The 24,706-nt window shown below is 37.1% G+C and overlaps 1 protein-coding gene across 50 annotated transcripts in view; it reads right to left on the bottom strand.

Annotated features, from left to right (window-relative positions):
* Window positions 1-24,706, bottom strand: part of PLEKHA5 (pleckstrin homology domain containing A5) — a 238,640-nt gene that overhangs the window by 75,570 nt on the left and 138,364 nt on the right. For 14 of the 50 annotated variants that reach the window (XM_064377721.1, XM_064377732.1, XM_064377734.1 and 11 more), the window contains 7 exons: window positions 22,396-22,511; window positions 22,086-22,103; window positions 17,341-17,808; window positions 8,621-9,086; window positions 4,148-4,231; window positions 904-1,023; window positions 22-75 (listed from right to left, as the gene is read on the bottom strand). In XM_064377721.1, the coding sequence (XP_064233791.1) occupies window positions 22-75; window positions 904-1,023; window positions 4,148-4,231; window positions 8,621-9,086; window positions 17,341-17,808; window positions 22,086-22,103; window positions 22,396-22,511 (1,326 nt within the window). Of the gene's footprint in view, window positions 1-21; window positions 76-903; window positions 1,189-4,147; window positions 4,232-8,620; window positions 9,087-17,340; window positions 17,809-22,085; window positions 22,104-22,395; window positions 22,512-24,706 lie in introns of all 50 variants that reach the window. The other 36 variants (XM_064377723.1, XM_064377725.1, XM_064377735.1 and 33 more) reach the window with 10 other exon arrangements.

Raw genomic sequence — 24,706 nt, 5'->3', positions numbered from 1 at the left:
GAAAATCTCTATGAATCCCACCTGATGATCCAAATATATGGTGTTCCTTTGGAGATGATGTGAAAGAATTTCATTCTAGTAGGCACCAATTAAGAAAAAAGGGATAGAGAAAGAGGATGTGGAATTCAAGAAAAGGTCAATTTTGAAATAAGAAAAACAGGTAATTTACTATAACCTATTAAAGCACAGTATACAACAACTTTTGTGCACATGCTCCCCTGTAAATGGTACCAGTGACATATAAAATTATATTTTGCTTTGTAAGAAATTAAGTATACATGCATATGAACAATGAACTATTAAGCAGAAAAATTCCTTAAAATAGCTTTAGCAAACTGTTAGAACTTCTACATGTTATTTCCTGTAATATAGTACTACTTCTTTCAATAAGATGTTTCTTATATAACCTGAGCTACAAACCCTTTGAGAAATGGTTATGGGTTCATTCTTTTCATTAAAAATAGAAGACATTTTAAAATTAATCTTTAACATTTCAAAGGCAGTATTATTAAAGCTATAATGAATTTCCAATTCATTGTTTTGCTAGAAATTATAAGACTTCTCAATATTTGTTTTACCAGATGTGGAAGTCATAGTATTCAGTGAATAACAACATGAAGTTAATGCATACATGAAGTATTGTATGCATTTCCTTCCTCAAAACCAAAGACAGTGGGTGAGCGGGTGGATAGAAGGCTAAGAAGAAATGCACCCTACCTGTATTTTCTTTCAGTAATGTATAAATAAGCGGAATTCTCAAAGGGTTAATAGGAGATTCTAAGGTTGTCACCATGATGGTATGGGCTCATGCTCAATACTAATGACACTGATCATATTAACTAATGAGTGGTTCAAAATAAGTGATGATGGCAGACAACACAGACAGATCTCTCAATAGCTGACCTTTGGGCTGTGGGCCTCAAGCTTTAGCTGCATGAGCTGTGCTAACGTATGCTCCCGGATACTACTCAGTTCGGCTTGTTGCCGTCTCAGCTTTATTAGCAGCAGTGTAAGCTCCTCTGGCTGAAGGAGTACAATTTAAGAATCCAAACAGTGGAAAACAGATTAATTGTTGTCTTAAGTGACAGATATTAAACCAATATTTCTTGGCAAGTTTCCTCTTATGGTTGACATCAAACATAGTGCCTAGGCACTATGATGATAGGTCCTACATAAATGCATAGATATCTAGAGAAATAGAAGGAACAGTGTTACTTTAAAAGATACAGCAAAACAACAGTATATTAAGGCATTTTCTCAGAACTCATGAGAATATTTAAATGCTAAGTATAAAAAAGCACAATGCCAAAAAACCATTATAAAGGTTTGTACATAAGTGCTGCTAAAAAATTATCAAAAGATATTTTAGTAAGATGTCTAAAAAATTACACCTTTTCTAGCAATAGTACAAATACTGCATGTCAAACTTTCTAACAGAAGGTACATAAAATAATTTAAGTTAATGTACGCTGGGCAGAGTGGATCACGCCTGTAATCCCAGCACTTTGGGAGGTTGAGGCGGGCGGATCACGAGGTCAGGAGTTCAAGACCAGCCTCACCAACATGGTGAAACCCCGTCTCTACTAAAGATACAAAAAATTAGCTGGGCGTGGTGGCGCATGGCTATAATCCCAGCTACTTGTGAGGTTGAGGCAGGAGAATTGCTTGAACCCAGGAGGTAGAGGTTGCAGTGAGCCGAGACCATGCCACTGCACTTCAGCCTGGGCGACAGGGCGAGACTCTGTCTCAAAATATATATATAAATAAAATAAAATAAATTAAATGTAAAACTTGGATATCTTCCCATTATTAAACTCGGTATCTGGGTTCAATTAATCACTTCCCAGTTTTATTCTGAAATGACAATGTTAGTGCTTTCACAGCATTTTTTATGACCAAAAGATCAGTTTTATTTTTAATTAAAAGAGAAAGTTTCCATGGGCACGTAAACCCTCCTTCTTTGCTCTGGGAAAAGTAGATAACTTGTTTTTGGTTCCTGACTGGTGACTATGATTCAAAAAAAAAAAAAACCAACAAATTTTCAACTGTGGATGAAATTCCTAAATGGGCCAATTTGATATACTTTTCTTAGAAATACAGTAAAGTATGGGCATTGGCAGTCTTACAGCCCATAAAGTATTACTTGGTACATCTCCAAGCTTTGTTATGATTAAAAAATGAAAGTGGGCTAAAGGGAGACTCTCCTCACTTGAGTGCTGCAATGTACTCTTAAAACTTCCAGGCTAAAAAAATATTTCTGAGATTGGTTTGTTTTGCCTATACCACAACATTGCACTAGCTCTCTTCTGTTCTGTTTATTTGCTATTGTTCTTTATTTTCCTATAATTCTTTTCAAAAACAAATCATTTTTAACTGGTATCTGAAATCATATTAAAAATTATTGCCTTCAGACAGAAAAAGTGTTAGTAGAAGTAAACTATGGTTACTATTGGATTCCTTAGATAAAACTGGGTATCCACAGGTGAGACAACAGTCTTTTACTGTATATTAAATGGTCAAAGAATGTTTGGTGTGTGAGATTTAAAGAATAAGCCACATAAGAGTAAAAGAACAGCTGCTTTTGCTCTGATTCCAATCCTATCTCGTGACCTCATGATGCTAGATGATCCTTGTTTTATGATCATCATATCCAGCACCTGAAGTCTTGCCAGGGAGAAGGTAAGGTGGGGTAAGAGATTTAGATATTCTAAGAACCCAGAGTGATACCACAAGAAATACTGAAACTCTGGTTTATTATTTATGGAGTTAAAAACATTAAGAGATCTTCAAAAGGATGAAAGATACCAATAACTTTATTTAGATTTTGAGGGCAAATAAAGGGGCACATTTGACCAAAGAAAGTAGGAGGTGGGAAATAATTTTTATGCTACATTTCCACTAGAGGGAGCAAGGAGGAGAGAAACACTTGTGGTATGATATTTAGCATTTACTTTATGATTAATGCATATTTGTCAGGTCAAAAATCTAATGTTTTAAAATTCCAACATTTAAAAGTTCTTCGTTTTAATCAAGTAATATTTATAATCTTTGACAAATAAACTGCAAGTAGCTTAAAGCAAGGAAATATTTCCTTTTATCTAAATGTGTAAAAGATAAAACGTTTTTACAAAACACATAAGATGAATTTGTTTTGATTACTGCAGGAAGAGAATTTTAAATAATGAACAGGTGCTAAAATCACACCTTTACAGAAACTATCTACTGACAATAAAGCCAGTGCCCCATAAAAAAAATAAATTAAAATAAACTAAAGTGAGGAAAAGTCATCTTTTCTCTTTAACTAGAACAGTGTCCTGCTAATATAACTCCTTTCCAATGGAACATAACACTGATAATGAAATGATAATGATAAATGCTTGCTTTGATCGCATGTTTGCTACAGTCTTTCTTTTTCTGCTGATATGTAAATCAGTTTCTTTTATTAACAGCTCTAAAGAAGTTAATCTAAAAATTCACAGGGAAAACGTAATACACCATAGTTTGACTACAAATAGCTGCTTGCTGGATTTGTTCACTAATGAATGACTGTAACTTCTGTTTTAAGAATAAGGGAATTAACAAAGAAACCCACCTAGCTTATACAATAAAGTTTCTTTTTTTTTTTTGAGATAGTCTCGCTCTATCACCCAGGCTGGAGTGTAATGGTGTGATGTTGGCTCACTGCAACCTCCGCCTCCCAAGTTCAAGTGATTCTCTTGCCTCGGACACCCAAGTAGCTGGATTACAGGCATGTGCCACTATGCCTGGCTAATTTTGTATTTTTAGTAGAGACAGGGTTCACCATGTTGGCCAGGCTGGTCTTGATCTCCTGACCTCAGGCTATCCACTCGCCTCAGCCTCCCAAAGTGCTGGGATTACAGGCATGAACCACCACACCCGGCCATAAAGTTTCAAAATATAATCTTTTATTTAGGCAGTCAGACACTTAGGAAAAGGTATCCACTAAAACACTAAAATGGTTACATGATTCCAAATTCTTCTGATGAGCATCTCTCGCACAAAAGCAGTACTGTTTTTTCTTTGGGAGACACCTCTGAAAATTCAAACTTAAAAACTATGTTAGATATGTATCTTCCTATGTAGCACATAAATAAAACATGGTATGGTAAATAAAGATATTACTCACCGTTTTCCCTTGGAGGCTCTGGGGACTAACAGACTGTAAAGTCAGGCCAGCTGGCACTGACCTTCTGTCAGGCACATAGACATGCTAGGAAAGTAAAGGCACAATGTAATTCTGTGGTAAAGTTTTTTTTTTTCCTTGTCAATGTCAGCAAGGAGAAATCTTAAATTCATATTATGAAATACCATTTCAAATTGCTATTAGTGCTTATGAAAGATGACAGAGACTAAAATTTCTGTGTCATAAAATACTGATGTAGGGCTGGCGCAGTGGCTCATACTTGTAATCCCAGCACTTTGGGAGGCCAAGGCAGGAACACTTGAGGTCAGGAGTTTGAGACCAGCTTGGCCAACATGGTGAGATCCCCATCTCTACTAAACATACAAAACATTAGCCAGGTGTGGTGGTGTGTGCTTGTAATCCCAGTTATTTGGGAGGCTGAAGTGGGAGAATTGCATGAATTCAGGAGGCAGAGGTTGCAGTGAGCTGAGATAGTGCCAATGCACTCCAGCCTGGGCAACAGAGTGAGACTGTCTCAAAAAAACAAAAACAACAACAACAAAAAACCAAAAACTGATGTGGATGAACAGAGTAATTCTTTTTTTTGTTTTGCTTTATTTTGAGGCAGCGTCTCACTCTGTTGCCCACGCTGGAGTGTAATGGCACAATGTCAGCTCACTGCAACCTCCACTTCCCAGGTTCAAAAGATTCTCCTACCTCAGTCTCTCAAGTAGCTGGAATTACAGGTACATGCCACCACGCGTGGCTAATTTTTGTACTTTTAGTAGAGACAGGGTTTCACCTTGTTGGCCAGGCTGGTCTCTCCTGGCCTCAAGCGATCTGCCTACCTCGGCCACTCAAAGTGCTTGGATTACAAGCATGAGCCACTGTGCCCAGCCTGAACAGAGTAATTCTATGGTCTGGTTTAGAGGTTCTCTAAAACTCTTTGGCTTCAGGATCCCTTTAAATTTTTAAAAAGAAAATTTAGTGGCATGAGTGGCATTGTTTTATACTTTTGCAAATCTTTAATGTCTACCTGTATTCTTATATTTGCTTCTGTATTTAATCTGTTGTGATAATCTCTTTTAGTGGAAGTATGTGAAAAAAAAGCTACCCTCAATATACATAGTTGTAAAAAGGAAGAGAACTTTAATAGTTTCTCTTAATAATTATAGATGTTCATCTTTGACATTGCGCTATAGCTCAGAAAAGTGGTATTTTGTTTTTTAAAGGTTAGTATGGTATCCAAAACCTTATCAATGAACTTTTGATACTCTGCTACATAAAATATCCACTGGTCTGTTTGCACTTCAAGTGAATCTTGTGGTATCAAACACTGGTCATCTGGAAAATATTGGTTCACTGAGTTATGCAATGTTCCAAATGTTGATATATGTTAGTATACAATATAACAAATCACTAATGTTAATATCACCACCAATCTTTAAGCACCGGAAAGCTGTCAAGTTCAGAGTGGCAGATACATGATTTCCAAAATTCTATTTTTTGCTTGAAAACTCAAATGTTGTCATCAGTGACAAATACTGTCAGTTGTTTTCCTTGAAGTGACAGGATAGCATTCACTTTGAGAAAATGTGTCTATCAAATATCATGTCTGAATATTGATAGTTGCCTTTTGTTCAAGTAAAAACGTGTTTCACAAAAAAAAAGGAGCTAATTCAGCTTGCAACTCAATCACGTTTTTCTGAGACAACCATTAGCACTTTGGTATGCTATAGAAATGCTTTGTGTATTTACCATTTCATCACAAGTAATAGTAAAAGAATATGTAACAAAAGGTTAAGTTTCAATAAAATTATTTTCTACTGTTTCACGAATGAGATTTATAAGTGAACCTGATACTTTATTTTTCACTTGAAGTGTGTGGCAGTGAAAGACACAATGACCGCTAGTATAGTCTGGAGCCACTGCCTTGATTTATGCTAAGGTGCCAGAAATTATACTCACCATAGCAAATGGGAACAAAATGAATAATGCCTTATTAAGATTATAAAAATAGTTGTGACTCCCTGAAAGGGTCATGCGGAGGGAATCCCCACAGGGGTCCATGAACTACACTTTGAGAACCACTGATCTAGAACAAGGAAGAGGATAGGATAGTTTGAAAGAAAAATTTGGCAATTTTGGAGAAGTCTTTTAGGAGTAGCAGTAGTAGATAGCTGGGAATTGGATAGAGAATATAGATTCATCTCATATTTGCTGTTGAAACAGATGATATATTCTGGGTAAGAACATGAAAAATACTTTTAACCACAAGAGCATGTAATTTAGAGCCACTTGTTATACCACACATGTTAAGCTGTATTAGATCAAATTTTTCTTATATAGTTACTATTTTTATCAATCATGATTTAGTCTTTAAGTACAAAGTGAGGAAACATGAACTTTGTTACAATGGAGTTCAAAGTGAGCCTTTTTTGAGGCAAATTAAAGCTTTCTTCAAAGGAAAATTCCTGATTAATTTATTGATTTCCTTTTTTTTTTTTTTTTGAGATGGAGTCTCGCTCTGTTGACGAGGCTGGACTGCAGTGACGCAATCTTGGCTCGCTGCAACCTTCGCCTCCTGGCTTCAAGCAATCCTCCTGCCTTAGCCTCCTGAGTAGCTGGGATTACAGGCGCAAGCCACCACGCCTGGCTAATTTTTATATTTTTAGTAGAGACAGAGTTTCACCATGTTGGTCAGGCTGGTCTCGAACTCCTGACCTCGTGATCCACCCGCCTCAGTCTCTCAAAGTGTTGGGATTACAGGCGTGAGCACCGCGCCTGGCTTAATTTATTAATTTCTAACAAATGCTTATTTGTGGAAATATCAAGCAAATGCTTTATGTAATGATGCAGCTGAAAGATTAAGCCTGTCACAAGGATAAGCATTTTGAAATAGTATAAAGCAATAACTTATTATTATTATTTTATTTTATTTACCCTTATCTTCCGATGACTAAAACAATTATTATTATTTTTTAAGTCACAGTCTTGCTCTGTTGCCGAGGCTGGGGTGCAGTGGCACAAGCACAGCTTACTACAGCCTCCGTCTCCCATGTTCAAGTGATGCTATGGCCTTGGCTTCCCAAAATGTTGGGATTACAGGCATGAGCCACTACGGCTGGCCAAGAAATTCTTTAGTATGAAAAAAAGAGCACCTTAGAATAGACATTAAGGAACTGGCTGTGTACTAGCTGACTAATCAAAACCACTGCTTTAGCATTATGAAAAGCTGATTGATACAAGACACACTGAATTCGCTTCAAATAAGCTATACTAAGCAATGCTTAAACTAACTTAATGTACAAAGTAAAACATGATCTCCATTTTATAAAATGTATACATAACATTAAGCTCCTCTAATATTAAATTGAGTGTTTAAGGATATATTTCATTATGACATATATTCAGTTGGTTAGAAGATAGTTAACACTTTTATCCTCACAAACAACAGGATGAGCTTGATATAAAATTGCAGGTATGCCAGAAGAGGGTAGGTGTAGAATTTGCAAGTGTATGAAAAGCCAATAAAAATGCATGTGTTCTAGGGCAGGCACAGTGGCTCACGTCTATAATCCCAGCACTTTGGGAGGCCAAGGCCAGTGGATCACTTGAGGTGATGAGTTCAAGACCAGCCTGGGCAACATGGTGAAACTCCGTCTCTACCGAAAATACAAAAATTAGCCGGCATGGTGGTACGTGCCTATAATCTCAGCTACTCTGGAGGCTGAGACAGGAGAATTGCTTGAGCCCAGGAGGTGGAGGTTGCAGTGAGCTGAGATTGTGCCTCTGCATTCTAGCCTGGGCAATAGAGTGAGACTCTGTCTCAAAAAAAAAAGATACCCCAAACCTAAAACAAACAAAAAAACTGCATGTGGTGTTAACCTACATGGAGAACTGATGAGATACGGTATCAAGCAGAGAATACAAAATCCATCTGCTCAAAAGAACTGCTCCTGTGCTCCTGAGAGATGAAATGTTGCAATGAGGTATTTTTTATACATAAGATCTTAACGTTGTAAAATATTTTAATTTAATTTTTTTTGTTTTTGACAGAGTCTCGCTCTTTAGCTTAGGCTGGAGTGCAGTGGTGTGATCTTGGCTCACTGCAACCCATGCTTCCTGGGTTCAAGCGATTCCCCTGTCTCAGCCTCCTGAGTAGGTAGGACTACAGGCGACTGCCACCACGCCCAGCTAATTTTTTTATCTTTAGTAGACACAGGGTTTCACCATGTTGGCCAGGCTGGTCTCAAACTCCTGACCTTGTGATCCTCCCACCTCGGTCTCCCAAAGTGCTGGGATTAAAGGCATGAGCCACTGCGCCTGGCCCTTTTATTTAATTTTTAAAACAAGAAAGAGCTGCCTTGCTTACTTTCTCCCCATTGTCTTGTCTCACACTTAAAGTAGGGTACTAGAAAGAAAACACAGCATTTATAAAGTAGTGAGTTAACACAAAATCAGCAGCTATTTTACCTTAGGGTGGTGGGCCCTGTGTCTGCGGTCTATTGTCACATCTCCTCTCTGAATTGGTGAAGATACTTCCGATCTGTAAGTTCGTTGAGGGGAGTATCCCTGATAAGCAGCTATTGACCCGTGGGAAGGTGATGTGGGAATAGAGTGCATAGTCTGGTCAGAAATATTAACCATGGTTTTGGGACTACTCAAAGAACTGTGTCGAGGGAGGGTGCTCTGTTTGTTATAAAACTGACGCTGCTGCCATTCGTAGAGCTGCCACATTGTGTCATCTCTCATGGACCTCCGTTTCTCTTCCGCTCCAGGTCCTAATGTCTTGTCATGAGTGGAAGGGGTTACACTGCAGATACTTTCAGGCCTTGTCTTGCTGTTTCTTGGGAGTGTTCTATAACCTTCAGGGTAGCGGGCCATAATCTGGGCTCTGTGGCTTGGCATATTTCTTGGTAATGTTTGGTAAGAAATTACTCTAAAATAAAAAAATAATTAAAATGTAAAAATGAAGGAGAGTTATTCATATTCTAAATTAGTGTACATTTCTTTTGTTCCAGTACGTAAAATATACACCAGAATATATATATATATCTATACATATGTTTTTTGGAGATGGAGTCTTACTCTGTCACCCAGGCTGGAGTACAATAGCTTGATCCCTACTCACTGCAACCTCTGCCTCCTGGGCTCAAGCGATTTTCCTGCTTTAGCCTCCTGAGCAGCTGGGATTACAGGCATCCTCAATGACGCCTGGCTAATTTTTCTATTTTTAGTAGAGACAGGGTTTCATCACGTTGGCCAGGCTGGTCTTGAACTCCTGACCTCAGGTCATCCACCTGCCTCAGCCTCCCAAAGTGCTGGGATTACAGGCATGAGCCACCATGCCCGGCCTAGAATATGTTTTTTTTAAAAGATTGAAATAGCATACAAGGTATAAACTATTAACAGACTTTAATCTTTTTATGAAATTCTATTTGACAAACAATACAGGGTGAACAGCATCTGTATCAATTACACAAAAGACTATTAGTTTCACACAACGTATAGTTTGGTTTGAAGATGAAAGAGTGTTATTCTTCATTTGAGAAATAAGAATGTTCAAAATCTCATCTCAATTCTGTCCCTATATTTTATTTGTTTTTACATAAATAAATTTTCATTTTTATACATCTCATCAGAGGACTAGGATGGATGGAATGTATGTATATTTCATCTATGTATCGATGAAATATAAAGTGAGTTATATCCACAGAGCATAAAGTTATACTATATGGTATAACCCATAGAGTCATACCACTTTGATAAACACAAAGAAAATAAATTACTGCAATTGTATGTTGACTGTTGACTATTCTGTTGTACGTTTTCTTTCAGGAAGCATGGTTATTTATGGGAGTAAATACATCAGTACATTTGGTTTGAAGGAATAACTTCCTTTCATAGCTTTTCCTAACTTGAAATATAAAAATGACTTGAAGCTGAAGCTCAGAATTCTATTATTTAAAGATAAAATACTTAAATATCACAGTATTTCAGATATAAATCTGCGATCTAAGCAATTTTACAATGTTTCCAGCACAGGAATTAATATTCCACTTTATAGATGGTGGAATATTTTTCAGGGGGCTTTTTAAAGCAATCTAAAAATGCTTCATGTACATTATGCATGCAAAGTATAATTCTTTTAAAATGCTAATTTTGGGAATTGGATATGTAATTGCATATTACTAAGCACAAAATATCACCATTTCCAAAAATGAAAGAATACAATTTCAGTTACTATTTTTAAAAAAACCACTTTGATAAACACACTCTTCGAATTTATAAAACTATCACAGAGCCAACTTCATACTAGGTGAAATCCATGATAAAAAAAAACTTTTTTAAAGTTAGGTAGGGGAGCCAGAAAAAAAAGAAAAGAGAAGTCAATTAAAAACTCTGTGTAAAGTTAGCATTTTTGTTTCCCTATAATCTTTTTTTTTTTTTTTTTTTTTTTGGAGATAGTGTTTGCCTCTGTCGCCCAGGCTGAAGTGGATTGGTGCAGTCTCAGCTCACTGCAAAGCCCACCACCCAGGTTCAAGCGATTCTCCTGCCTCAGCCCCCTGAGTGGCTGGGACTATAGACACCAGCTTCCATGCCCAGCTAATTTTTTCTACTTTCATAGAGACACAGTTTCACCATGTTGCCCAGGGTGACCTGGAACTCCTGAGCTTAGGCAATCGGCTTGCCTTGGCCTCCCAAATTGTCAGGATTACAGGCATGAACGCCTGGCCATCTATTCCCTTTAGAAACAGAAGTATAGATATAATTCAAATTCTAAATACAAACATAATTTTTTTTTTGAGATGGGGTCTCACCCTGTCGCCTAGGCTGGAGTGCAGTGGAGTACACTGCAGCCTGGACCTCCTGGGCTTAAGTGATTTTCCTGCCTCAGCCTCCTAATTAGCTAGGATTACAGATGGATGCCACCATACCTGGCAAATTTTTTATTTTTCCCAAACATAACTTTTTAACAACCACCACCACAAGAAAATCTAGATTACACAAAGCAAGATTTGGCTGGGTGCAGTGGCTCACGCCTATAATCCCAGTACTTTGGGAGACTGGGGTGGACTGATCACTTGAGGCCAGGAGTTCGAGACCAGCTGGGCCAACATGGTGAAACCCCACCTTTACTAAAAATACGAAAATCAGCCAGGCGTGGTGGTGCATGGCTATAATCTCAGCTACTTGGGAGGCTGAGGCAGGAGAATTGCTTGAACCTGGGAGATGGAGGTTGCAGTGAGCCGAGATCGTGCCACTGCACTCCAGCCTGGGTGACAGAGAGAGACTCTGTGCCCTCCCCCAACACCCCCAAAAAAATGAAAAAGAAAGATTAAATTACAAGTATTCATCTTATACTATCATCTCCATGGGCATAAATTTATATCCTAATACAAAAGTCAACATATTCAATGAACCAAGTATGTGGAAGGGTTGAGACTCCACAAACTGAGGTTTCCGGATCTCTTCTTTCAATGTTTAGTTAACAACTTTCTCCTAATATTATATGGGCTCCTACTGGTTGGGAAAATGTCAGAGATATTGATGATTACATGGACCATAAGGGATTAAAGATTTGATGGGAAAATTATTTGACTATACTCTTTCCTTCGCTGATAATCTGCATATAAGAGCTCTCTGTTGACCCAAAGACTTGTCAGTAACACTGCACAAATACTGATACATTATTGTTAAGACTTCAGGCTAGGTACAGTGGCTCACCCCTATGATCCCAGCACTTTGGGTGGCCAAGGCAGGTGGATCACTTGAGGTCAGGAGTTCAACATAGCAAAATCCTGTCTCTATAAAAACTAGAAAATATTAGTTGGGTGTGGTGGCATGCTCCTGTACTCCCAGCTACTCAGGAGGTTGAGGCAGGAGAACTGGTTGAACCCGGGAGGTGGAGGTTGCAGTGAGCTGAGATTGTACCACTGCACTCCAGCCTGGGCAACAGAGGGAGGGCTCTGTCTCAAAAAAAAAAAAAAAAGAGATTTCATTGTGATTAGGTGTGATGAATTGAGTGCATTCTGGATTATGAGGCAAACAATTAATTAAATACCTCTGTAATTTGGGTCTATTGGGATAGTAAAATTATGTTACTTTTATACTAAGAGAAAAATCTCATGTTAAATATACCTTCTCTTCATGGGTTAAAGCACCCAGAGGGGATATAGTGGGAAAATAGTAAAATAGGAAAAGTGGTTGATCAAAAATCAGGAAAGCTAAGTTTTGATTCTTACTTTCCTACTAAGTACTTAGACTGTAGACGAGTTATATATTCTGAGATTTTCAGAATGTTGGGGGCAGAGTGGAATGTAGGGGAGAAAAGACCAAGAGATCATATTCTTTTTTCTTTTGTGCTAGGATTACAGGTGTGAGCCACCATGCCTGGTCCAAGAGATCATACTTGGGGTTACAGAAAGAGTTCAAGGTCTGGATAGAACTAAAATGCAGGTCTCCTACTTTCTAAAGCACTGCTCTTTTAATTATGCCAGTGATATCTAAATTTTTGGATGGATTTTTTAAAAAAATCCTCTATTTTTAAATTTTGCCAAAGATATATTATTTTTAAAAAATCATGCTCATAAATCACAGTGACTTAGTTAAAAATAAAAAGGCACTAAAAAATTAGGAAGGATATAATCTTATAGTACCAGAGAGCCCTTTATACGTTACCAAAATCTAGCCGAATGGCCAACTGAAACTGGGATCCTCTTTTCTCATCTAGAAGATGATTGCATCATAAACTTATTCTAGAGCTCCAAAATTCTATGCCTCATTTTGTATTTTAAATATTTCTAATTCCTTCAACAATTTTTCCTAAGCTAAATTTCCTTCATTATGCTGATTGTTCTTTAGGATTTCAATGTTTCTACTAGAAAAGAGGTTGTTCAAAATTGAACATAATGCCTCCAGACAAGAACCACTGCATTTAGGACAAGCATCCGATGGCTTCAGGGGTAGAGCGAGGGAGAAATATATCCAATTTCTCTTATATAACCAGCATATACAAAAGTTAGCTGGGCGTGGTGGTGCGTGCCTGTAGTCCCAGCTACTCGGCAGGCTGAGGCAGGAGAATCGCTTGAATCTGGGAGGCGAAGGTTTCAGTGATCCCAGATCGCGCCTGGCGACAGACTGACACTACTTCTCAAAAAAAAAAAAGAAAAAAATATATATATCTATTTCTATTATAAAGAGTTCAATTCCTTGAGGCTTTCCCTACACGGCTATTTCCCATTTTGTTTCTGCTTGGTCTTCCTCCCCACCGTCACCTTTTCTGATCACACAAAAGCCAGAAACTGGAAAATGTACAGAGCTGGCAACCCCATGACTATGTGCAAATATGTCAGCTAGGGAAAGTTGATTCCATCAAAGAGATTGCCCCAGTACTAAAGCAATTTACTCTGACACACCTTGGTTTAGTTGTCATTCCTCAATTCAAGAAATACTACAGTAGGCTTAATATGCAAAAGCTTGAGATTAAGCACTGAGATATATCATAGAAACATATAAGGAAGAGGATATACATTATCAATCTAAAACACACCAAAAATTGCCTATAAACGAATGTGTAAATTATAGTTCAAAAATATAATTACCCTAAAACACTTCTGTCAAGTGCTCTGAAGTATTTCTAATGTGTGAGATAGACCCTGTTGTAGAGATGTATATTGAAACTGAACTGTCAACCTATTATATGATCATTAATAGTAGGATATATATATTTTTAGTAAGCTTGGTTAATTAATGACATTAAAAGGCTCTTCTGCATCTTTGGAAACACATTTGGGGAATTTTAGTTAAAAATTAGATTACTATCAAGTAAATGTATTTTTATCCCATATATTTCTAGCACTTCGAGACCTGTTTTTCAAAACTACAAGTCTCTTTTGTGACTTTTTTCCCCAGAGAAATTCAAATTAAGCAAAGTGTGATTTACTTTCAACTGAAAGCTTAAGAAATGAACACTCTAAGCTCCTTCATCAGATTTAGTGCCCCATTGACCAGCAGCTGCCTGTCAAGCACCATAAAAATCCTGTCCCTGTGATTCTGCCATGCAGAACAATGGCTTAAGGCACCGTGCATCTTAACAGCGCCTGCCACTCAGAATTAAACTTTAAAGCTTTGTTCACAGATGCAGGGATCTACTATTTGACTAAATATTAAACCTTTTTCTTCCTAAACTATTTTCTTCTTTTAATAATAAAAGAAAGGGTTTCATAAAGTTTAAAAAAAAATAAATTATAAACTGAATTACAATTATGTTTCCTTCCACCAATGAAAAGATCATTTCATTATAAAACACTACAAACTATTTTTTATGATGAAGTTTTCATAACACAGATGATATTTTCCTATGATCCAAAGTGGACTCATGCAATTTCAAAAGAACATCTAAATAACAGTATTTATAAAAACTGGCATAACAGTTAACCCAAAAATGTAGGAGGAACTGAGAGAAAACCGTATCTCAAAATAACCTAAAACCAGCCCTCAGAAGCTGTTGGTCTATTTCCAAAAGAAAGAAGTCACAGAAAGACTTTACTGATATTAATTACTCTCAAAAAGGAACCTAAAACTAGTATTTATGCTTAACAATTTAAAAAAAATCCTCTAATTTCCAGATATCTGTTGAATCTCTCTATTAAACTTAAGAAAGTATGATTTTTTTGGGAAAAGTGATTCTTCTTTGAAGTGAGACTTAAGTTGGTGAGCAGAGACTCAGCAATCTTCTGATTTGGATTTTTATTATTTTCCCAAAAGTGATTACTTTTCCAAGTATTTCTAAACATCCTTTCATTTTTTTTTCTCCCAGAACTACTTCCTGCTTCTTTTCTGTCTAATCAAATTGTATTAATTTATTTTTCTGCTAGTAATATACAAGCTTATTCATATTTATCATTCCATTCAACATTAAGTAATCTTATTTATTCATCCATGCATTAATTAATTCATTTATTTATGATTTTGGTCAATCTGGTAAGTGAAAAATAATGTTTAATTGGTTCTTTAATGTGCAATTCCCTGATTACTGGTAAATTTGAGCATCTGCCAGTTTTCTTTTTAAAGAAAATTGATAAATAAGATTATATTTATGGTGAACATGATGTTTTGAAATATGTATATACTGTGGAATGGCTAAATCAAGCTAATTAACATATGCATTAACTCAGGTAACCCATCCAGCCATTATCTTTTCTTTTCCCAAATCTTTTCTTTGCAGTAAAAAGCACCAAATCACTCTAGTTGCCCAGGTCAAAAAGGCAGGGTGTCATTCTTGATTGCCCTCAAGTCCTCAAACTTAATTTTTTTTTTTTTGAGATGGAGTCTCACTGAACTCCAGATTGGAGTACAGTGCTGTGATCTTGTCTCACTGCAACCTTTGCCTCCCAGGTTCAAGAGATAGATTCTCCTGCCTCAGCCTCCCGAGTAGCTGGGATTACAGGCAAGTATCACAATGTCTGGCTAATCTTTGTATTTTTAGCAGATGGGGTTTCACCATCTTGGCTAGGCTGGTCTTGAACTCCTGGCCTCAAGTGATCTGCTCACCTTGGCCTCCTAAAGCACTGAGATTACAGGCACAAGCCACCACGCCCAGCAGTAAACTTAATCTTGAGCTAGACTAGTTTGCAATCAAGCATATCAAAGCAATCAACTAGATTTGTCAATTATATCTTAAATATATCCTCTTCCTCTTCTCACTTCAATAACTTCAGTAACTTTTAAACTTTCTCCATTTATTGTCCAGATTTCTGAGACACCAATCTGAATATATTGCTCCTGGCTTATCTCTCTAGCCTTGTTCTTCACTCATTATTTCCCCAGTTACAACCAAGCCATACTGGATTTCTTATTTATTTATTTTTTTTATTTAATAAAGACGGGGTTTCACCATGTTGGTCAGGCTGGTCTTGAACTCCTGACCTCAGGTGATCCGCCTGCCTTGGACTCCAAAGCGCTTGGATTCCAGGCGTGAGCCACCATGCCCGGCCACTGGATTTCTTTTGATTCTGTTCTCTATCAACCCTGGAGCTTTGACTATCTAAGCCATAATGTGCATGCCATTCTTCGTATCACAGCTGTGTTTTGCTTCCTCCAGAAAGGTTTTCCTGGACTCTGAATCCTTAAGATTGTGTTGGTTGTCCCGAAATGTGTTCTACAGCACCCTGGTCTGCCTTCATTGTATTTATCATAATAAATTGCATTTACTTATTCAACTGTCTCCTCTACTAGAGAATTATCTTTGTGAGAACCTGGACCATATATCTTTTCATTATTTTACTTTGCGGTCCCACAATTAGCATATATTAGTTGTAAAATAAATATATTAAGAAAAAGTGTATGCAAAAACAAATAAATGCTCACATAAATATATTTACTTTTTATTTTTTTTAGAGTTGGGGTCTCATTCTACTGCCCAGGCTGGAGTGCAGTGGCACAGTCATAGCTCACTGCAGCCCCCAACTCCTGGGCTCAAAAGCAATCCTCCCACTTCAACTTCCTCCAAGTAGTTTGTACTACAGGCATGCACCACTATGTTTGGCTAATTTAAAAAAATTTTTTTTACAGAGATAGGGTCTTGCTAGGTTACCCAGTCTGGTCTCAAACCCCTGGCCTCAAATGATTCTCCTGCTTTGGCCTCCCTAAGTGCTGGGATTACAAGCATGCACAACTGCACCTGGTCTTGAATTTAATACTTAGTTATGTACATTCGGATTTTCAAAAAGCCCAAGAATACAACTGAAAATTAGAGAGCAGTAGGCCTTCACTGCCTCCTTACTACTTGTCTCAGGAGATCCTTGCATTGCACCAAGATGCAGAAACATGGTAATGGAGGACAGTCAGAGAAGAGGTGATAATGACAGAGGACAAGACAGGGGTGGATTGGGAGGATAGGGCTTACTCCCTTCCCCTCCCAAATAAATGCAATCTCTACCTATAACCCAAGCCTTTCTTTGTGCTTGGTCAGGCAGGATGACTCCTTGTCACTAGCAAAGTTGGGTGACAGAAAATAAGAGACAGAGAATAAATACCTGTATCTGATCATCATAAAAAATATAGTATAATGAAGCTGTAACAGCTAAAACACAATTTAAATCAATATTTTAATCAGTAGCTCAGAAACCAATCTACACCAACACAGTATCAAAGAAACCTGGGTTCATAATGACAAGATAGATACTTACCCCCTGGTTTCTTCTTCATGACTCCTCCCCTTCTGGATTTTAATCCACTGTTCCAATTGCTGCATTGAATTTGTTCTCTGTATGACTCGATCAGCCTCTGTGTATAAGGGCCCTGTATTGGGGTGATTTCCACCTCTAAGATCTGCCAGGCTAACATTGACTATTTTGTTCTCTGAACTGTTTAAGTTGATTGGTCTGTAGTGTGCAGTTTGAGCAGGGCAGACTGACCCACTCTCATATTCAGAAGGCAGAGAATTCAACTTTACACTATTAATTTTTGTTAAGGGTCTATCTTGACCATCTTTCTGAAATCCATATTTTTCAGCTTCTAATGCCTTTTTTTCTTCAATTTTGCTCATTTCCTTGTTTTTTTGATTGTTTTGGATCTCTGGTTTAATTAGCACTCTATGGTTGGGAATGTTATTGGTTTCTTTAGTTGGTGCATTTTCAGATGTAATCTTGTCCACTCTGAAATCAGAGAAGAAAATCATAGATGAAATAATGCACATGTTACTTCTGGGATTCAATCTAGGAAAAATTATACTTTATAGGGGTGGGGGCAAGGGAACTGGAAAGGGTCACAGTGAACATGTCTACACAAATACCCAATGATGTGGTATTAAGATTCAAGCACAATTGACCCCTGAATGTATAAACAGAAAAGGGGAAAAAGGAAACATCAAGAACTGGAGGGTAAAAAGTGATGTGTGTTCCCATCATTAGGAATCTGAAAATAAAGCAAATTAAGATTGCCTTATGACAGTTAAATCACAAAATCTACTCTTAAAGGACCATAGTAGCTAGTCCCTTGAAAGAATCAACATGGCTCCCAGCCAGGATTAGCTCCTTGTTGACTCATGAGACAAACATGACTCTGGTTGTGGAAACTGCTGCAACAGGAAATTATAGTCTGATGCTATCTAAGATCTGAACCATATGATTAACATTTCCAGTCTGTATTCAAGAGGAACTCAGTATGATTTTAGAGCTCTTGGAGCCTGACTGCACATGTCCAGCTTGCAACTCTGTTCTTACTGGTTGTGTCTTTGGGCAAAGTACAGAACACTTACAGTGCCTATGCTTCCTCTTTGGTAAATGGGTATAATTGTGTCACCAAGATCAGAGGGTATCTGTGAATGAGTGGCTGGCACAGACCTTATTACCACTGTAATTTCATCATGTTAAGCAACCTCGAGTTAGAATCTGGCATCCCATGTCCACCTGCCCACTGAAAGAATGTGCCAGTTAACAGCATGTGTCTAGGCCACTTGACAGTTGTACTATTCACTACTCTAGTTGCTGTATCTAGGTCTTTCCCTGAGTCTAATCACTTCCAAGCTCTGACAAGATCAAGCTAAGTGTCTAAACCTGCACAAAACTGCCAAGATCATGTCACTCTAGGAGGCCTCTCAGGAGCCAGTCAACCCTCCATATTCCAATAAATAAAAATGCTTCTATCAGAAACTAGGTATGGTTCTGCTGCCAATGTTTATGATGTGTGGAAAATATGTAGATCCATAGGCATATTATCTGTAATCAATGATAGATGAAGATATCTAAAAGTTTGAAATATGTTCACAGAAAAAAATGAAAAAAAAAAAAGGTGACTATTTTTCTTAGACTTATGAACTATCCATTTATTTCGGTTAGATATAAAGCATAGCTTCTAGATTAGAGGCAATATTAGACATTGGGAAAATTTACTAAGATAGGTTATGAGCTTCTTTCTCTTGAAAAATAAAAGTCGGCCAGGCATGGCAGCTCACGCCTGTAATCCCAACACTTCGGGAGGTCAAGGCAGGAGAACTGCTTGAACCTGGGAGGCAGAGGTTGGAGTGAGCTGAGATTGCACCACGGTACTCCAGCCTGGGCGACTTTTATCCAGTGAGATTCCATCTCAAAACAAGAACAGAAAAAAGTCAGAAAATTTACATTAAAAGCACATGTATCCTTGTTATTTGGGAGGGTAGGAATTCTAATATTAAACATAAATTAACCAAAAAGATTTTAAAAACATATTTACTGTAGTCTATCTAAAGCTATAATTATGACTGTCACCATGATTATTATCATTATTATTTGAGACAAGGTCTCTTGCTCTATAACCGAGGCTGGAGTGCAGTGACATGATTACAGCTTGCTGCAACCTCAACTTTCTGGCCTCAAGCGATCCTTCCCTCTCAGCCTCCCGAGCACCTGGGACCATAGGCATACACCACCACACCCAGCTGATTTTTAAATTTTTTAGAGATGGGGTCTCACTGGTCGCCTAGGTTGGTCTTGAACTCCTGGGTTCAAGCAATCCTCCCACCTTAGCCTCCTAAATTGTTGGTGTTACAAGCATGAGCCACCATGCTTGGCCTAAATGCATTATTTTAAAGTGGTGTGTTCCGCCCCCTAACAAGATTTATCATTGAAAAAATAGTCAAAAAGACACATGTGAAGACTTTTCTCTAAATGGAACAAAGCTGACTCAGAAAAGTATGCTAAAGTACCATAAGTAATGTAAACTTGTGATCTAATTTTAAAAAGTGACATTTAAGTTACTGCAGAAAATACACTGTGATACATAAAATGAAAACGGTGGGCTTAGAGACGAAAATTATTCAGAGAATCTATATTATACTTAGTTTTTTTTTTTTGGCTATCAATGATCTGTACACTATGAGACTACGACACTGTAGTGAATAGGTGAAATACTTTATAAAGTTAGGGAAAATCAACTCTCAAGTTAAAAACTGGATGCTACATCTCTCGAGTGATATGCGCTAATAAATATTTTAAGTATGTGAGCCGTACAGCAAAATGAGTGCACTACCTTAAAACCAAGCAAACAAAATCTCCCTATACTTACTTTCACTTTGAATGACTAAATCTAATAGGGTGGGATAAAAATGCCAAAAGCTAGGAGTAGGAAAAAAACATGTAATTTCTACAGGATAACGGACTGTAATCTGGACACACAGGTGGTATTAATAAATCTTGTCTCAGTAGATTAACGAATATAGCTGGCTGAAAATTGTATAAGCACATAACCAGTGAACTATCAGGTGAACCATCAGGTTGCCAAAAGCCAAGCCAAGCCAAATAATTGTCATCGTCATCTTCCCAAATTATAAGTAATTATTAGAGTGGTAAATTTAATAAAATAAAGTAGAAACAAGTTGAAATTCTGAGAAAAGTATAATACGCAATATTGAAATTATTTGGACATAAATATTAATTATTATACAGATTTCTATATTCTAAACAATTCCCTAAACATTTTGTTTTGAAGTTAAAAGTACTGAAGTTGGCCGGGCGTGGTGGCTCACGCCTGTAATCCCAGCACTCTGGGAGGCTGAGATGGGTGGATCACAAGGTCACGAGTTCAAGACCAGCCTGGCCAACATGGTGAAACCCTACCTCTTAGAAAAAAAAAAAAAAAAAGTACTGAAGTTTTATTTTTTTTGACAGGGTCTCACTCTGCTCACTTTGTTGCCTAGGCTGGACTGCAGTGGCACAATCACAGCTTACAGCAGCCTCCTGATTCAAGTGATCCTTCTGTTTCGGCCTACTGAATAGCAGGGACTACTACAGGTGTGTGCCACTATGTCCAGATAATTTTTAAATTTTTGGTACGGATGGTGTTAAGTCATGTTGCCCAGGCTGGTGTCAAAATCCTGGGCTCAAGTGATTCCTCAGCCTCCAAAGTGCTAGAATTACAGGTGTGAGCCACTGTGCTCAACCCGAAGATTTTAAATGAATTCTTTTCACCTACACATTTTCTCGTTATCAGTGCTAACCACCTCATCTTTATGTCATACAGATAATTTTTACACATGTAATTCCAAAAACAGATTTTCCTTCTATTTGCTCTCAACCTGGAATATGCATATGACTAAAGTGGTTTTTCTTAAAAATAGATGTCCTAGAACTATATCCTAGACCCTCTTTTCTTTTCAGTTTTTCCCCAGCTCTAATTACTACTGATTGGGTAACTTGATTTAGACTTCATATTTATAAAAACAGCACAAATATACAAACATCGACCTAAGTCTTTTAGCCAAAAAGCTAAGACTTTATTAAAATGCACACTAGAATAAGAAAAACAAAGGACTAAATTTATACAATCCCTCATTTCCTGAGAAGAGGGGAAAAAAGGCTCAACTTGCACATTGCCATCTTTCTTATATAAGGTATGTGCTCAACTGTCCCTGATTAAAAGAAAAATTTATTCGCACCATATTTTTTTCTTCAAATTATAGGAATATATATTTTTAAACAACACATTATACTACTTGTATTTATGTAGTCTGAGAAACAGATTTCCTCTGACTGGATGTATTAAATATATCTAATCAGAGGAAGAATATTAAAATGATTCATTTCTTCAAGCAGGGAAGAACACATGGGTCAATTTTAACAACACTTATCTATATTATCAAGGAATCTGAGTAGTGGAGTTTCAATATAAAAAAGGTACAATTCAAGAAGTGGATATATTTGGGAATAATCTAAATGCTTGATGAATTATCTTCTGGAGACATTCATCACAAAACAAATTAATTAGAAATGTTGAAGAAACTATCAAAATTTCTTATTGTAATTTATTACACTTTACAAACATCAACATAGTATTACACAAAAACACAAATTAACTTCATAAAAATAAACTCTCTTCTAAGATTTAGAATCTTAAAAACACCATATTGAAGGATAAAAATCTGTGTAGCATTAAGGTTAACAATTAAAAATGTACTCACCGGAAATTAAAGGTAATTCTGTAAGAAGAAAGAACATTCAGTTTGAATGTTAGGTTTCTGAATTCACCCCAGTACACTGATAGGTGAAAATGAATAAAGAAGAAAAGTGGAATAAAATGTAGGCGGTATTGCAAACTAACAAAATGTGCATTAATTTAATTCAGAACAAGAATTGATCCTTGCTTTCTGAGGAAAAAATGATTTCATACCATGACTATTAAAATGATATGTACTATGATAGTGAAATACTCGCAAGGCATGGAATAAAATGGAAGTGGAAATCACCGTCATTTTTTCTACAAGCTTTTACCTTTTCACAGGTTCTGTCTGTACGAGGGCAGCATCTAACATGGCTTTCATCCACAACTCCATTTCCTTTCCTGTATCAGTGCAGAAATAATAGGTCCGCATGTTTGGATGGGCTGCCTGATTGTAAATGACATGATCATTTTAAAATAAAATATAGGATTCTGTAAAAGAAAGAGGAAAAAGGTAAGTGATTCCTGACATAGATCACTGCTATCAAATTTCAGAGAAAGTAGACTTATCTTTTATGAGATGTAGAAATGAATTAAGAAAAAAATGTAACTATTAACTTATATTAATTTATTTATCTTGACTTAACCCTTTTTCTTTAAGTTGAATGCACACTCTAAAATTAAAAAAAAAAGTTCATGGAAAGGAAAGGAGGTGAGAAATGATTTAGTGGTGCCTTTTCCATCTCCACATTTCCAGCAATTTCCATTTACTGCAATTCACACCTCCTTTTTTTTTTTTTTTTTGAGACAGAGTCTCACTCTGTTGCCCAGACTGGAGTGTAGTACAGGTGCGATCTTGGCTCACTGCAACCTCTGCCTCCTAGGTTCAAGTGATTCTCCTGCCTCAGCATCCCAATTAGCTGGGATTACAGGTGTGGACCACCATGACCAACTAATTTTTGTATTTTAGTAGAGACGGGGTTTTGACATCTCGAACTTCTGACCTCAAGTGATCTGCTCACCTCAGCCTCCCAAAGTGCTGAGATTACAGGTGTGAACCACCATGCCTGGCCACATCTCTTTATTCCATAATATTCCAAGCAAACAGCAACAAAATTAATAGAAATGTACATGTTATGGCATTTCTCTCCTGCATTAGCAATTTCTTTAGGCCTCAAAAAGCACTGCTGCTGCATTTTATAAGTATTTCATAGAATGCTTTATAGATATCTACACCCAAACACAAAAGATTAATAAATGATCCAAAATAGTGTTTCCTTTTAGAGCTGTTCCTTAATAAACAGCTCAAATGGTCTATGTTAAGATTATTAAAACCACCTACAAAGTGTTACTGGGACCCTCTGAGTGGGATTTTGAAAAAATAAAGATCACTGCCCATATTTATGATCAATGTAAGGAACACTGGGCTGGTGTTAAGAAGATCCAGTTCTAGCCATGACTCAAGACACTAAGAAACCCCACCCATGCTCGCCATCAGTCAAATGGAAATATTTACTAGAGGATGTCAAAGTACCCACTCTAGCTTTAAGTTCCATGCTTGTGTTCAATAATTGTCTATAAAGTTTCTACTTACCATTCTGACATGCATTTGCATCAATGTCAACAAACTTAGCAGTAAAGCAGCTCATAAATTCAGAGGAAACAATACCACACAAGAGAGAAATTGAAAAAGCAATTACTATTCTTGTTACAGATAAAATTAAAACTAAACCAAATAATTACAAAGAAAATATACTTAAGATGCATGGTCACTTTTATTGCCATTTTAACATTGTAGTATTTTTTTAATAGTCTAAAAACCCAGAAAAAAGTCCTACAAATAGCACAAATTAATAAACACTTGCTAAATTGATAAGCAATACAAATTTTAAATTCATGGCCAAATAATATCATGCACCTCTACATGTGTACTTCATAAAGTAATAATTTTAAGTTTTCAAACTACTAACCTTTGTTATAACATCATAAAATATTTAATTATGTTTTTCTGGTTTACACTGTTGATGAAACTTATTTTGATAAAGGTAATTTAAATATGAAGATACTCCCCTCTTATCCTCAGGTCTTCACTCAAATTACATTACCTTCTTTCTCATTGAGGCCATCCATCACCCAACCAACTCCTTAACCTCACCACTATACCTTTCCTGTTCTTTTTCTCCTTGGCTAATGTAACAATTTTTTTTTTTTGAGATGGAGTTTTGCTCTTATTGCCCAGGCTGGAGTGCAATGACACAATCTTGGCTCACCACAACCTCTGCCTCCTGGAAATTCAAGCAATTCTCCTACCTCAGCCTCCCAAGTAGGGATTACAGATTATAGGCATGTGCCACCATGCCCAGGCATATAATATGTACATATATGTACATTTACTAAAAACACTGTTGTCTTATAGTACTCTGCCTCCAAATTTATTATTATTATTATTCTGACAGGGTCTCACTCTGTTGTCCAGGCTGGAGTGTAGTGGTGCAATCTTGGCTCATTGCAACCTCTGCCTCCTGGGGTCAAGCAATCCTCCCACCTCAGCCTTTTTTGTAGCTGGGACTATAGGCACATGCCACCACACCTGGCCAATTTTTCTAATTTTAGTGGAGACAGGGTTTTACCATGTTGCCCAGG

Source organism: Aotus nancymaae, unplaced genomic scaffold, assembly GCF_030222135.1.
Source record: "Aotus nancymaae isolate 86718 unplaced genomic scaffold, 86718_ANA_hifiasm-v0.15.2.pri h1tg000016l, whole genome shotgun sequence".
Taxonomy (NCBI): domain Eukaryota; kingdom Metazoa; phylum Chordata; class Mammalia; order Primates; family Aotidae; genus Aotus; species Aotus nancymaae.
Note: the sequence above shows the minus strand (reverse complement) of the source record. Positions and strands in the feature narration are given on the sequence as shown.